At 38.7% G+C, this 14,359-nt stretch overlaps 1 protein-coding gene and 1 long non-coding RNA gene across 2 annotated transcripts; one reads left to right on the top strand and one right to left on the bottom strand.

The window, feature by feature from the left end:
• The first annotated feature begins 4,880 nt into the window (after nucleotides 1–4,880).
• Nucleotides 4,881–8,207, top strand: LOC147762893 (uncharacterized). Its single transcript, XR_015333556.1, has 2 exons — nucleotides 4,881–4,974; nucleotides 6,161–8,207. It is a non-coding gene; the product is annotated as an uncharacterized LOC147762893 (long non-coding RNA).
• A 784-nt stretch (nucleotides 8,208–8,991) lies between these two features.
• On the bottom strand, nucleotides 8,992–11,686 carry LOC106156509 (complement C1q tumor necrosis factor-related protein 3). The gene is made up of 3 exons (XM_087008125.1): nucleotides 11,231–11,686; nucleotides 10,120–10,885; nucleotides 8,992–9,763 (listed from the first exon to the last, which is right to left on the bottom strand). The coding sequence occupies exons 2-3, from the start codon at nucleotides 10,223–10,225 to the stop codon at nucleotides 9,372–9,374; spliced, it is 498 nt and encodes a 165-aa protein (XP_086864251.1). The 5' UTR covers nucleotides 10,226–10,885; nucleotides 11,231–11,686; the 3' UTR covers nucleotides 8,992–9,371.
• Between the last annotated feature and the right edge of the window lie 2,673 nt (nucleotides 11,687–14,359).

Genomic DNA, 14,359 nt, shown 5'->3' with positions numbered 1-14,359 from the left:
ATCTCTTTGATGTCATTGTGACATCAGTTCATTAATGGAATTCGCCAGAGAAGCAAACAAAAACACATTGCCTTTTCTACTTCATACGGCAACCATTAAATGAGATATTTTAGAACTCCATATTTTCCAAATTATTGTCTGTAAAAGAGTTACACGCTCCACAAAAGACCTTCATGTCAGTGTCTAGTCACAGTAACAGTCGCTGTTACGCCTGACCTTTTCTGGCTGCTACCAGCGCTCTCAAGCGACAAGGCATTCCTTGGGAAATGTCTTTAGAGTTCAATCTGGAATAACATTCCAGGCATCGGTCGAAATCTGTCCAATTTGGCCCAGTTTTGTTGTAGGACATGTAGGCCATTCATTTGGCGAGTAATGGCCTACCCACATATTGTCTACGTGGTTCAAATATGGCGGTTTTGATGACCAAGGTAGCTGTTCATTCCCTTGGTTCTCTAAGTAATCTGTTATTAAAAGTGCTCTGTGTGAACCGGCAATCCCACCCTACAACCTAAAATTGTTCTTAAGGTGCCCCCTATCAAATGATAGTCAAGTGGTTCCCAGATTATTCCTTTATTTAATCTGGTTCAGGTTTTCGTCGATGACTGCCATTGGTGTTTTGGCACCAATGTGGTATCCACTTCAAATACTGACGCTGTTAATGACCTAAGTCACTTTAGAGGCGGCACACTCTTCGTCGTTGGCCTCTTCTGGATGTCTGTAAACTCTGTTTTGACTAGTTGAGCGGTACAGGTGAAATCTGACCTCAATAAAGAAAGCCACGAGGTTTCAGTGTTCAACCCAGAAACGGTCATGGTCCCTAATTCATTAGAGAAACATACAACGATGTTTTGCTGTTTACAGTGGGTTCCTCGGAGGTCGTCTGGTATTCTAACCTGCAAAAAACAGTTTGGTGTTCGCTAAGGGCCTTGAAAAATGCGTTTTGGTGGCAATTTACCCCTCATTCTGAACGGACTGGGTGGTTTTTGTTTAGTTGCAACGGCATATCCTGAAAGACAGTGGGTCCTGTACTCTGGTGGTAAGATTTTAATACATTGGGTGTGGCCTCTATGTAGGTACATCAGTCTGGGCATTATTCTATAAAACTGTGCGGACCGTTTCGTTTGGCGCAATTAACTGTCTGGCAATGTCTGTCTTTTTCGTGCCATTTTGCCCCAGATTAACAAACTTGCAAAGCACTGCATAGCTCATTTTACACACTGCAAAACCGACCACTTGCATGCAAAATTTCAAATTCTTCTATGCAGTAGTTGCCGACATATGGATACTTTTTTGACAGAACCGTGCTTTGCCAAAGCCATGCTTTGACCTGCCCAAAGGAGCACTACCCAATTAAATTACTTCATATTACATAATGCAGCAGCGTAACAAACCTGGTATTCAGTTAATTGGAAGCGACACACCTGACTACACATTTCTCCATTCACATATCTTATATGAGATATCAGTTTTTAGAAAAAAGAACGCATTTCTACCTTGGCACACCTTCGAATTCCATATTAAATGTCAAGTCTGTATAAGCTTGGGCAACTCAAAGCTTTAATCTTCAGTTAAACACCTTTCTATTTCGAGGTGAGATAGCAATCGGTATGGGGAAAAACTTCAATCCCCAATTATCACGAGAATTAGCAGAGGTGACCAAGAGAATATAGGCGACAATCCCGTGCCGTAATTTTGGTTTAAATGTCTTTGTTATGGAGTAATGAGCCCCTTATTACAGACTTTCATTAAAAGAAGGCGTTATTTTCCATTTTCGACGATAAAATATGAACTAAGACTTTTAAGAAAAATCGCTGTCAGGGTTTTAGGGTACTAAATGGTGTCATTACTTCGGCGTTAAAACGGTGATCGTGGGTGATCAGGTAAAAGAGAAATTTGAGAAACCGATGTTTCAGTTCTTACCCCAAAATTGCAATTATGACGTATGATGACATATGTATAAATGTTAATCAATTTAGTCACTGCATACTGAAGATTAATTTATTACCCAAGTAATGTATGTAAGGCAGAAAATAAGGAGTTTGGGGCGAAGGTTGAAAATATCCTTAAAATTCGCTTTTCTAGTGAAGCCACGTTTCCAAATCTTTTACTTTCCCTGTTTACATCCTGTCTTTCGAAGAAAACTAATAAAATCACAAAAAATTTGAGTTTTGATACTAGAAGATCGCAGACATCCAAAAGTTGTCTTAACAATTATATGAGTGTGCGGTATTACAGGTATGTTTCTGATTGGCTTAAACCATTTGTCTTGCTCTTCCTGATTGGTTCAAATCATTCATCTTTGTGAGACGGCAATTCTAAACCTCTAAACAAAACGACGATACCAGCCATCTTCCAAAAACACGTATGCGCCAGCAAGTATATAAACAAAATACCATAGCAGAGCATTAGAGAAAAGAGGGTAATCAAACATGAAGGTCGTAATGCTTTTGGCGATGGTTTTGTATTTTTTGGTCAGTTCAAAAAGTTTTAATGATGGGCATGCAGCCGGTGTGCCAAAGCAAAGAAACCCTAGGTCAATAAGTAACTCCGCCACTGTCACGTCTACAACTTTGTTTTCTCCTGAAACCGTCAGCAGTCGCGACAACCAGTTGAGAACGACTCGACCTAGACACGAAAGCACCAGAGACCAAACCGGCCCTCCAGTGGTCACCGAAAGTGACAACCCCATAATCACAGACCAAAGAAGCACTGGTCACGATTCTCAAGAACATTCATTTAACCCAACACCCAAACTAGACCAGGTTGGTTCAACTTTTTCAATGCTGTATTCACAGAGAGAACTGATGCTGTTGAACGTAACAGTTAACACCCCGTTTTGTGCTAGACTTCAAGACAGCTTGACCAATGATGTCGTCCTCGTAACTTGTTTCTGCGACGACTTGTGTAACGTGTTTGGTGATTGTTGTTGGCCATATGACCGCTTTTGCAACGACACCAGAGTCACGAGCTTTGAAGTACAGAAAAATGATACAAAGTGTTGGTTACAGGCATCCAGAGAAATCGCTGACGATGACAGTAAATTCTATTGGGTCGTGTCTTCATGTCCAAGTCACTGGAGTGATGAAGCTGTTCGAAAGAAATGCGAGTTCAATGGTTGGTCCACTGACATTAATGTTTTATTGCCCGTCTCATCAACAAAGGCAAATGTCACATTTAAAAACGCTTTCTGTGCAGAATGTCACAAAGCGATGTCACACAAAGCATGGAAACCCAAGATTGTTTGTCAGAAGTCAAAAATAGAAGTTTTCAAAGACGTTAAGACCGTTGCCGGACTTTTGGAGCAGATTCATTTGACACCAGATTGCATGGTGCTCTTTGATGCTCCGGAACAGTACCCAGGGCGCCCTTGCATAGGCCCTGGAGGGGTGCACGAACCACTGAGTGGGACGGTTGACGGGATATGTCCAAACAGAGCCGACGCTGAGTCCTCGCGTCTTTGTAATTACGGACCCGTGTCCGTGACTTATTTTGCAGGACCCCATGGATACTCTTATGGTCGAAATATTTACTGTTGGCTTTGTCGCCTGCCACGGATTACTATCCCAAGCATTCAAAAGTGTAATGAAAATGGTAAGCCATCTTGATCATACGTTTGTTATTTTTATTGAGGCCATTACCAAAAAGAAAGAGAAATTGTGTCATAATATTCTTACCTGCTTTTTGTTTATGATCCATTATTATTATTTTAAATACGCTTTCCAACTGTTTTGATCTTAAAGTAACTGACTTAGCGACCCCATTCACAATCACAATGTTCACTGAGAATAAAATTGGAGTCATTTGACTCTCTAGTCAGAGTCCAGCACCCCTTGACCCTCATGGAGTTAATTTGACTCCTATATAAGGGTCAAATTACCCCACTACCAGAGCTTTAGACTCTCTTATCAAAGTCAATCACCCCCTGGCTCTCATGGAGTCAATCTGACTCTAAAATCAGAGTCAAATTATCGGTGGCCAGTGTCTGGCTGACCCCTTTCACCGACTTGTTTCGCTCGCTGGACAGTAAGCTTCGTTTCATTACTTGTGATGGCAGTGAGCAGACGGCGTGGAGAGAACAGTTTTCATCTTGCTTTGTCAGTATAAACATTACTTTATTGACCATAGTTGGTTTTATGCATGGACAAGTGGTTTTCAGTGTGTTTCTGCATGCAGATCTCGTGCACTTATTACTGGCCCGGGCTTTCAGTTGCCACACCCTTATGTGGTATGTTGGTATACAGGTCAGCAGGTTTTGTTTCCAGGTTGTCAGTGTCATGTCAGTGGAGAGGTATGCTCACTCATTGGTATATTTGTGGTGTATATATATATGTGTGTGTGTGTTTGTGTGTGTGTCATACTGTTTATTACCAGATTTACAAACTGTTTGTTATTGCTCCTTTCATACCACATGTGACCGCATGGTCGAGTGGTTAGAGTGTCCGCCTGTGGGACAGGATAACGTGGGTTCGAACCCGTCCGGGGACACAACAGTCTGGAGTCAATGATGCTTGCTGTCTCTCCCCTTGGTACTATTGTTGATGTTTTTTGTTCGTGATGTCCCAAGGAGTAAAAAATTCCTTAGTATGGCGTCATGTCTCTTTTGTAGAGATATATCAAGGGATGAAGGGATGTGTGAATGGAGTCAATTGTGACCCACCTGTGGGGTCTGGAATGGCATTACTCCATTGGTGTCAACTTGACTCCAATTGGGAGTTATTTTAGGCACCACTGCTGGACTCCAAGTTTGGAGTCACTTGGACTCCGATTTTATTCTCAGTGTTTGGTATAGTTAGATAAAATTCTATTAACTTATCGATTTATTAGGACGATTATTTTGCACATCATTTTTTGTGCACCTAATACTTGACCTTTCAACCTCCAGACGAACTAGAGAGGAAGGGGTTTGAACCACATGGCCTTTCTGCTTTAATTGATTATCACAGAGAGGCACGCTGCCAGGAAACTTGGACTCGCGTAAGCATGCATAATTCTTTAACTCATTTGCGCCACATTAAAATATAGTTGAAACCTGAAATATAAACGAAAATAACACTTCGAATATATCATCTGAAGAGTTCATATTCTTCATATTTGCAGTGTTGTCTTTATTCTGGTACATGAATCCATTGGTAGTTGGGTTACCTTTACAGAAAATTCTAGAAGAATTTTTAAGGGGAGTCTGTTATTGTATCTAATGTAGGGATTTTTTTCCATTTTGTTATATGTTATCATTTGTATATGTTCCCCTAGTGAGCCTCCAAGTATGGTAAATTAAAGTGAGTAATGTAGAAAGTTGTCATTCTATTTCATCATTTCATTGAATTGTCAAATTTGACTTATAACGGCAACCTATTAGCACGCTGGCCGTACCACGCACAGGAAAATGTACCTGTAGTTTAAAATGTTTTATACATATTCAGGCCTACCCAACTACCAGACTCGGCACCGAATGATCCCGAATTCACCGGTAGATCGGACCACACTACCCGTTTTGAAGTTGTGCGTCAGTACGAATTTCACAGTATCATATACCCCGGAACAAATTTTGAAATGAGATGAGATGCACTACTTTCCAACCCCGCTCAGAATCATCGCTATCGCATCGGTTAGGCAGGAGCGGTGTCGCGTCGGATACTTCGAAGCTCGTACTGACGCATACCTTGAAACGGGTAGTGTGGTCCCAACTACCGGTGAATTCAAGATCATTCGGTGTCGAGTCTGGTAGTTGGGTAGGCCTGATATTTTTCCACTAGCACACGCCTCATAAACGGTAAATGCCGTTTGCGCTCTCGAACCTGGGATTTGTTATCGCGAACGAATTAAATACTTAAATCGCGATGTCATGGCGTGAATGTATAATAAGTGGTCGCTGGCATCACATGTACCCCATGTACATAAAAGCCAGCATTCATCCGGGTCTCTAGCTATTTACATAGGGTTCTTTTTCTCAACCCCCAATCCGTACATGCGGAACGTACCGAACAGGTACCCAAAAGATTCGCGATTTGTATCGCGGTGCTCGCGCCCACTAAATTTACGTTCGTGGCATGATATCGCAGTTTGAGCCAATAATTCGTCATTTGCGATCACGAACCCGAGGCTCGAAATTAGGAAAGCCTAATTCGTTTTTATGACCTGTACAATTTGGATTGTATTTTAGGATGCCTGTAAGCAGTCCGAAGAATGTCCAGCGGATGTAAAGTGGTGCTCTCTCCCCCTCGATCTTATCATTAACTTGACATTCAAATTAAGTATCCAACTCAGTCCTATAGAGCCCATTAAGAGACCATGTGAGTTTTTGGCACTCTGCACTCTTGGCTTCAAGTTTTTTAGTGGGGGAGACTTATCTAGCTTTTCACCACGTGGCGCGTGGGTGCTTTCAGAAGAAGGGATAGAAGGAGATTGGTGCACACTACCCCGAGATGAGAGGGGTAATATCACCATCGTTATACCGATAAGACTTAAGCAGGGCGTTCATCGTGTGAGCGACGCCGATCGATTGTTCGAGGGCTTTGTGGATGAAGTCAAAGTAAAATCTCACCGTCAGATTTATTTCAAAATTAATTTTAACGTCAATTTTATGAGATACCGCAACTCCTTAAGTGCGATCTCGTCTGGAAAAAAGAGTGCCGGTATCCCAACATCTCTCTCTCCAGTCCAAGTCAATCTTATGTTCTGGCAGGCTTTGATAGCAATTTTCATCAATTATATGTACATCTAAATGTGCAGATATCTTTATATATTGTTTTATTCATTTCAGTTTATGCCAGTAGTGGTGCATTCATTAAGGATATAGTAACCCTTGATTATCATCCAGATACCGAAAATGAGGTTTCCTCTATCTTATTAATCAGTAAAGCATCTATCTTTGTACTGATAAAAAAACTCGAAAATATGAAATATCGGCCTTTATATTTCTCGTTGCAATGTATAAACCTAGGCAGCTCAGTGCTTTAATCGTCAATTAAAAACCTTTCTATTTTGAGGTGAGAAAGCAATCGGTATGGGGCATAACTTATCCTTGAACAAGATTTTCATCACGAAAATTGGCGGAGTTTACCACGAGTGTTAGCTACAATACCGTGCCGCCATTTTGGTTTAAATGTTTTTGAGATTTTCATCAAACAAAGGCATTATTTTGCTTTAATATTAACTAAGACTTTCAAGAAAAATCGCTGGCAGGGATTTAGAAGACTAAATCAGACGTTATAAACGGACTGGGCGTTTACTAACACTACCCTCAGATCTTTTAGCACTAACACACATATTAACCACCTAACCCAGAAATTAACCAGCACTACCAGAGCAGATGAATGTTAGTGCTAGGAATCGCGTTGTTGGTGCTAAATAATTGTACGGTGTACTGGTAAATTCGTGTGCTTTGTGGTTAATATTACTGTTTGTACTAAAAGATCTGCGGGTAGTGTTAATAGTCGCGTAATCCGTTTATAAGGCCGGTAAATAGTGTCATTAAATTGGCGTTTTAACGTTTAAAAACAGTGATCGCGGATCAGGTAAAAGAGAAATTTGAGATACCGATTTTTCAGTTCTTACTCCAAAATTGCAATTATGACATCACCCGTAAGATGACTTATGTATAAATGTTAATTAATTTAGTCACTGAACACTGAAGGTTTATCTAATACCCAAAAGAATGTGTGTAAGGCAGTAAATAAAGTTTCGATTACTAATTAAATAAACTGGTTATAATGGTCATTGGCATGACTGACGACCAGGGTTTGAACTGCAATCTAGCTGCAGTGTCTGGTCTTACAATTTTTAGTTTATGAGAGATGAGCCCGCATTATATCGCCTCTTTACTACTGTAGTATTTATAATATCAAATTTCCTGGCACCGTCTGTACTATTTACTGATTATTTTGATTAAATAGACTTTAGAACTATTAAAGTCATCAGTTGGAGTTAGCAAATTCACCCCAATGTATTTTAAAGCGACAACATTATCTCATAAAATGACACCTTGATTTCTATGATATTGTATCAGATTTAAAAAGAAAAATATTAGGTATACTTCAGAAATTTCCATTGGCTCAAAGTACATGTATCACACGTACATGTAGGCAGATTTAATAAACATTTAACTGTACAATTTAAACGAATTTTAAATAATTTAATTGAAGCAACAGTTTCAGGAAAAACCTGATATTTTAATGAAATTTGGACTTCAATAAAAGACCTTAAAACAAGTTTTCTGTGGTTGCAGTGTATGTATTTACATTTTCTTCTTTTTAAAACCCTACTCAATGTAACGGTCAACTTTTGCTTCAAATCTTAACTGATTCTTTATAAAATAAAAATCAACAACAAAACAACACCAAATTAACATATATGACAAATATTTATTCTTCATGAACAAAAAACTAGACAACATTGAAAATGACAATTTTTTTTTATTTTGTAGTGAGAAATAAATATATAATTTTAAGATTATGAAACATATGATATAATAACATATCATATGTTTCATATGATATGATATAATAACATATCTTGGGCGCCATGGAACTATCTATCTTACATATGCTAATACAGTGTATATACCAATGCTACAGTATGTTTTTTTTTCATTTTGCACTGTATTTATTGTACAATGTACAACTATAGGCATCCATTGAAAGCATTTGTTATGAATAGTGTAAAAGAAAAATTCAGTATCCATGATATGAACTGTACTATCCCATCCTACAAAAAGCCAAAAAAAAAAAAAAAAAAAAAGAAAGAAAGAAAAATGAATAAATAAGAACGCTACGGTCGACACATCCGATGAGGCAAACCCGTTTTTGAAATGAAAAACACAATGGGCACTCCTACCGCAATCTGCTCCAGTCACTCGTACATTGCAGCATGTAGCTCGGTTGTGATATTTACGCTCCAGCCTTTAATCACATCTTATTTATTGGACTTGGTAGATGATATTATTTCATCTATCAACAATTTATTGAAAAGCCTTAGGAACAAAGGCAATCGAAGTACCGTTTTATGCATCATTTTATTGCGGATAAAAATATCGTACAACAAGTAGTCCTAGAAGTCGTTAACGGGAAAAGAGTACATGATAACCATTATATTCATGGAAATGCATTCTAAAAAGTAGAGAGAAGTAGAAGTAGAATAATATATTCCAGTTTTATGAAATAGTTATTTGGTAGACGGATACATTTTAATCATTAGTGAGTATATTCAGCAGTTCTTTTTATCGTTCCTATTTTCGTGACATAATACAGTTCATGTGATTTTGCGTGTGTGTTTGCGTGTGCTAATGTGTGTTTATGTGTGCGCGCGTGTGTGAACGTGCGTGTATGTGTGAACTTGCAATTGCGCACGCCATCTTCTGCTTGTTTACGTGCCTGTTAATCTTCATACAAAAGGAATCCATTAAACGAGACATGAATGTGCTCTGGAAGGCTAATCGTAGCTCCATTCGGTTGCTGTTGGAGCCACACCCTGTCTCCCTTCTGCAGACGTAGTATGGCCTGGTTGGTCGAGGTATGATAGCCCGCGGACCCAAATGCTTCATTCACATAGCCGGCATTGGTGCGCAGGTACACTCTAGCACTCTTGACACCGCTGTGAATAGCGAAAGTGAAGAAGTAGGTTCCGTCGACCGGTGCACGGAATGAGGAGACGTCATCGAAGCCTCGTCCAAGATTTGTCAGGGTCTTTTGAAACGCCAGATCGACAGCGGCGTTGCGGTTTCTCACAATTGAAGTAGACATGGCGGAGAATGCAACTTTGGTTTTTCCTGAAAATAGTAAAACCTGCTTGCTAGTGGCCTACACCTGGTAGTGCTGAAGATTAGATCTAGCCTGGTACTCAGTACTGATATTACTCACAACTGTACTCAACGTTCCCTCTACCAGTGCCTCAGATTGATCAAGTTTACACTACATTTTCACAACTTTGTCTCTTGTTAATTCTATCCAACTTTCTGTACTGTGAGCGGTTTATATGCGGAATTACTTTCATCCCTCTGCTGGCCCCTATTTTATAGAATACTTGCTGCACGCGCATGAGCGTGTGTGTGTGTGTGTGTGTGTGTGAGAGAGAGAGAGATAGAGAGATAGAGAGAGAATGAGAGAAAGATTGTCTTACATGTACCTGGATAGGTGATGTGACAGGTTGGAGTGGGACACTGACTTTCTTCTGCATCTACCATAAGGCAGATAAAACTTGCCAAGACGAAGCTGATTGCTACAAATTGCATCGTGCAGCGTTTGTAAACAAATTCAACTGTGTTGTCGTGAACGTCTAATGAAATGATTTATACTACACAGACAAGGATATTTGAAGGTGACATTAGCCCTTTTTACACTAGCAAGCAATTGTGGTCCAATAAACCCTTGTTATCTGTCCTTTCACGTTACAAAAAATAGCCTTGATAGAACCGCGGTTTGGCGTCGAAATAGCTAAATTGAATGTTGTCATTGCTATCTAGACAAAACATGTTTATTTTATTTCCAGATGCAGCAAATTTGAAGATAACAAGTAATAATAACCATGACTCACAATAATATGAAATCTTTTTAAATCTGTATCCTGTTGGCCTTATAGTATAGGATAACAACATTATTTAATTTATAAAGCTAACTGATGTGAACAAGCGAATATAGGGCTTATTTTCATTGACACAAGTGGTGCACGTTTATCGATCCAACTCCTCTAGTGACTGTCGCTTAATGCAATCAGTTTATAGCGAAAGTGAAGAAGTAGGTTCCGTCGACCGGTGCATGGAATGAGGAGACGTCATCGAAGCCTCGTCCAAGATTTGTCAGGGTCTTTTGAAATGTAAGATCAGCAGCGGCGTTGTCGTTTATCAGATTAGTAGTACACATGGCGGAGAACGCGACTTTGGTTTTATATTTTCCTGAAAATAGTAGATTTAAGCCTGATTATCAGTGGCCTGCACCTAGTAGTACTGAAGATTAGATGTAGCCTGGTACTGGTATTACTCACAACTGTACTCAACGTTCCCTCTACCCATGCCACAGATTGATTTTTCACTATATTAACAAATTAGTCTCTTGTTAATTCTATCTACTTTTCTGCAATGTGAGCCAGAATATTTGTATGGAATTACCTTCATCCCTCGGCTGGCCCCTATCTTAGGCTATACGTGTTGCACGTGCATGTGTGTGTGTGTGTGTGTGTGTGTGTGTGTGTGTGTGTGAGAGAGAGAGAGAGAGAGAGAGGGAGAGAGAGATTGTCCTACCTGGATAGGTGACGTGACAGGTTGGCATGGGACACTGACATTCCTTTCCGTCCATCATAAGACAGTTCAAACTTGCCGAGACGAAGGTGATTGCTTAAATTTGCAAATTCAACTGGGCTGTCGTGAATTTCTAATGAAGTGATTCACTACACAGACAAAGATATTTGAAGGTGACATTATCCCCAAGCACAAGCAAGAAACCTGTGGTCCAATAAATAATCAGCCCGTTCACCTTTGAAAAGATATCCGCGTTAGAACCGCAGTTGCGTCGAAATAGCTAGTGTGGATGTTGTCATTGTTATCGGTATTTTTCTAGATAAATCATGCAGAAAAGTTGAAGTAAACAACGTTAGATAGATCATGACTCACAATCATATAACACAAAAAAGTATATCCTGTTGGCCAAAATTGCTTAGGATTATAACGATTTACACTCCCCCGAACGTACGTTCTTAAAACTAACTGTGCGAACAAGTGAACTTCAAGGCACATGTACACCGAACGCGTTTGAAAATTACTGGAACTTATATTTTCTACATATTCTATCCGTCCTGCAAAGCTAGTAACCTTTATGATTTATACCTTTTAAACTTCTTTAAAGCTGACTGGAAAGTCATTTAGAACAAAACCATTGAATTAAAAATGAAAGAAAACACCGACTCTAAGTGCCGAGAAGAGTAGAGAAAGAATTCGTGATACGGACAAAATTCCTTTTTTCCCACGAAAATTGATTTTTGAGGGTAAATATCCTTTACAGTATTTAAATGATTTGTTTACGAAACCTTCTTGACGATGAGGTTATATTCGAGACAACGGAATTGGCCTTGTAGAATGCTCGTTTTCATTAGCGACATGTAGTGTTACCTGTACATGTAGGATGGGTCGAAGCTTAATTTTAATGAAGCCTTTGGAATGCCGCAGACATAAAAACATGAACTCATGGGTGTTGCAGAGATGAGGGAATACAAAAAAGATTTGGACACATATACAGCTCCATTTGGCTACTTTAGAAAATTTGAAAATAAATAAGCTTTCCCGTATCGGCGCTGAAACGAACGCTGCATATTTTTTTCACGAAAACAACAAACAAAGACCCCGAAAGAGAAATAGTCATTTGACCCAGGGCTTAGCTGTCCGTCTTTGGTTTGTGACAAAAGCGAAAATGTCAGATAAGATGCTCCGGGTTGTAGTAAGAACAATCATCATGATTGAATTACCGTGGCCAACGCCCAGATACTTTATTCAAAAAAAAACAAAACAAAACAAAAAGAACTTGACAGAACGCTGTTTATGTTGAGCTAATCGAAATATCTCTCGTGCACATGGGCAAGAAAGTCTTACGTTGTGACAAAACTTGACAGTTGCAATTTTGTAAATTTTGTAATTGAATCGTTATAACTCAGCCTCTGTGAATGGCAAATAACCATGCAAACACACAAACGTTAAATAAAACCCAAGAACAATAAATAATGAAAGATGGTTAAAAGTCCAACCTTAAAATTAGTCTTCCCTTGGTTTATGATATGGGGAAATCAAATTGTTTTTGACTGATTATGCTCATGGAAATAGACCCAAGTATAAGACTAGATTTTGTATCAGTAAAAGGTAACGTTCATAGATAGGTATATGCCATCAACAAGCTATTACCAAAGACACACACACACACACACATATAGAGAGAGATTAACAAAATTTACCACCCCCCTTTAAAGAAAGAAATTAATAAACAAAAAGGAACAGTTTGAGGGTAAATATCGTTTACAGTACGTAAATGATTAGATAACGAAATCTTCTCGACGATTAGGTTATATTCGAGACAACTGAATGGGCCTTGTAAAATGCTCGCTTTCACTAGCGACATGTAGTGTTACCTGTACATGTAGGATGGGTCATTAATTTTTTAGTGAAGCCTTTGGAACGCCACAGATATAAAAACATGAACTCATAGGAGTTGAAGAGATGAGCCAATACAAAGAAGATATGGACAAAGTTACAGATCCATCCGTTAAAGGCATAATAACTCTTTGTATGAGACCTATATTTCACAATAAAAACCTTGTGAATAACTCATAGAAATATAATATATTCTGTTTTACCACAAAAACAGCAGTTATAGCTTTTATTCTGATATTTGAACTTGTCTTTAGACCACGTGACCTCCATTGATGTCTATACTTTGTTAAAATCTCTTAAGAGATTTTAACAAAAAACCAAACTTTTTAGAAAAAAACCAGGGACTAACTTTGAATGTAAAAATGGATTCATTAACCATTGGTAAGTATGGGAAAATTGTTGTTTACTCCAGGAAAATTCATTTTTTGGCCGAAACGAAGAGTTATTATTGCTTTAAGGGAGGCAAAACATGGAGCGTACACGTGACACATTATTACACAACTGTAGGATCCATTCCTTGGCAGAAATGATTCACCTTATCGGGTTAGATTTGAATTAGATTTGTCGGCTCTTTTACGACTGTAGACGTATACTTTCTTTTTGGTTCTCAATTTGAACTTAAGAATATTAAATATACATGTAAAATTAAAGATGGTTTATGTAATTTCCTAGGAATTTTGCTCATTTTACAGTTGTAAGAGATGGTATATTACCTTTGTGATTTAACCAGTAGTGTAATAATAATATTAATAATAATAATAAAAATAATAATAATAATTAATATTAATATTACCTTGCTCAAAGTCTTGATCTCCATAAGGCCAGAAGGTCTGTAATTTCACAGTGAACACGACACCTCTTTTTGCCTCGCAACCATCACCGATTGCAAAAAGGTATGTGACCAGTCGCTACATCTCGCAAAATGCTCAAGAGATATTAAAAAAGTGGAGAGTAGAGATACCGTGAAAATGACAAACTGTGAGTAATAGAGAAACAACAGACTTTTCTTTTTTTATCAGATTGCTTTATTTTTACTGAACTTTGAAATATATATTTCTGTTAAGCAAGACTTTAACAAACAATATAGTCATCATTTGGATATCGCTGAAGTGACGTCCTTTGCTCCATGAAAACATCTTTGCGTCCATTTGTTCTTTCGTTTAAAAGAATTGTGAAAAAGAAAACCTGGAAAACCAGCAGACTGGCCAAAACACATCTAGTTGCCTAAAAAATCAC

Source organism: Lingula anatina, chromosome 3 (assembly GCF_051362555.1).
Source record: "Lingula anatina isolate TDL-2025a chromosome 3, LinAna3.0, whole genome shotgun sequence".
NCBI classification, from domain to species: domain Eukaryota; kingdom Metazoa; phylum Brachiopoda; class Lingulata; order Lingulida; family Lingulidae; genus Lingula; species Lingula anatina.
Note: the sequence above shows the minus strand (reverse complement) of the source record. Positions and strands in the feature narration are given on the sequence as shown.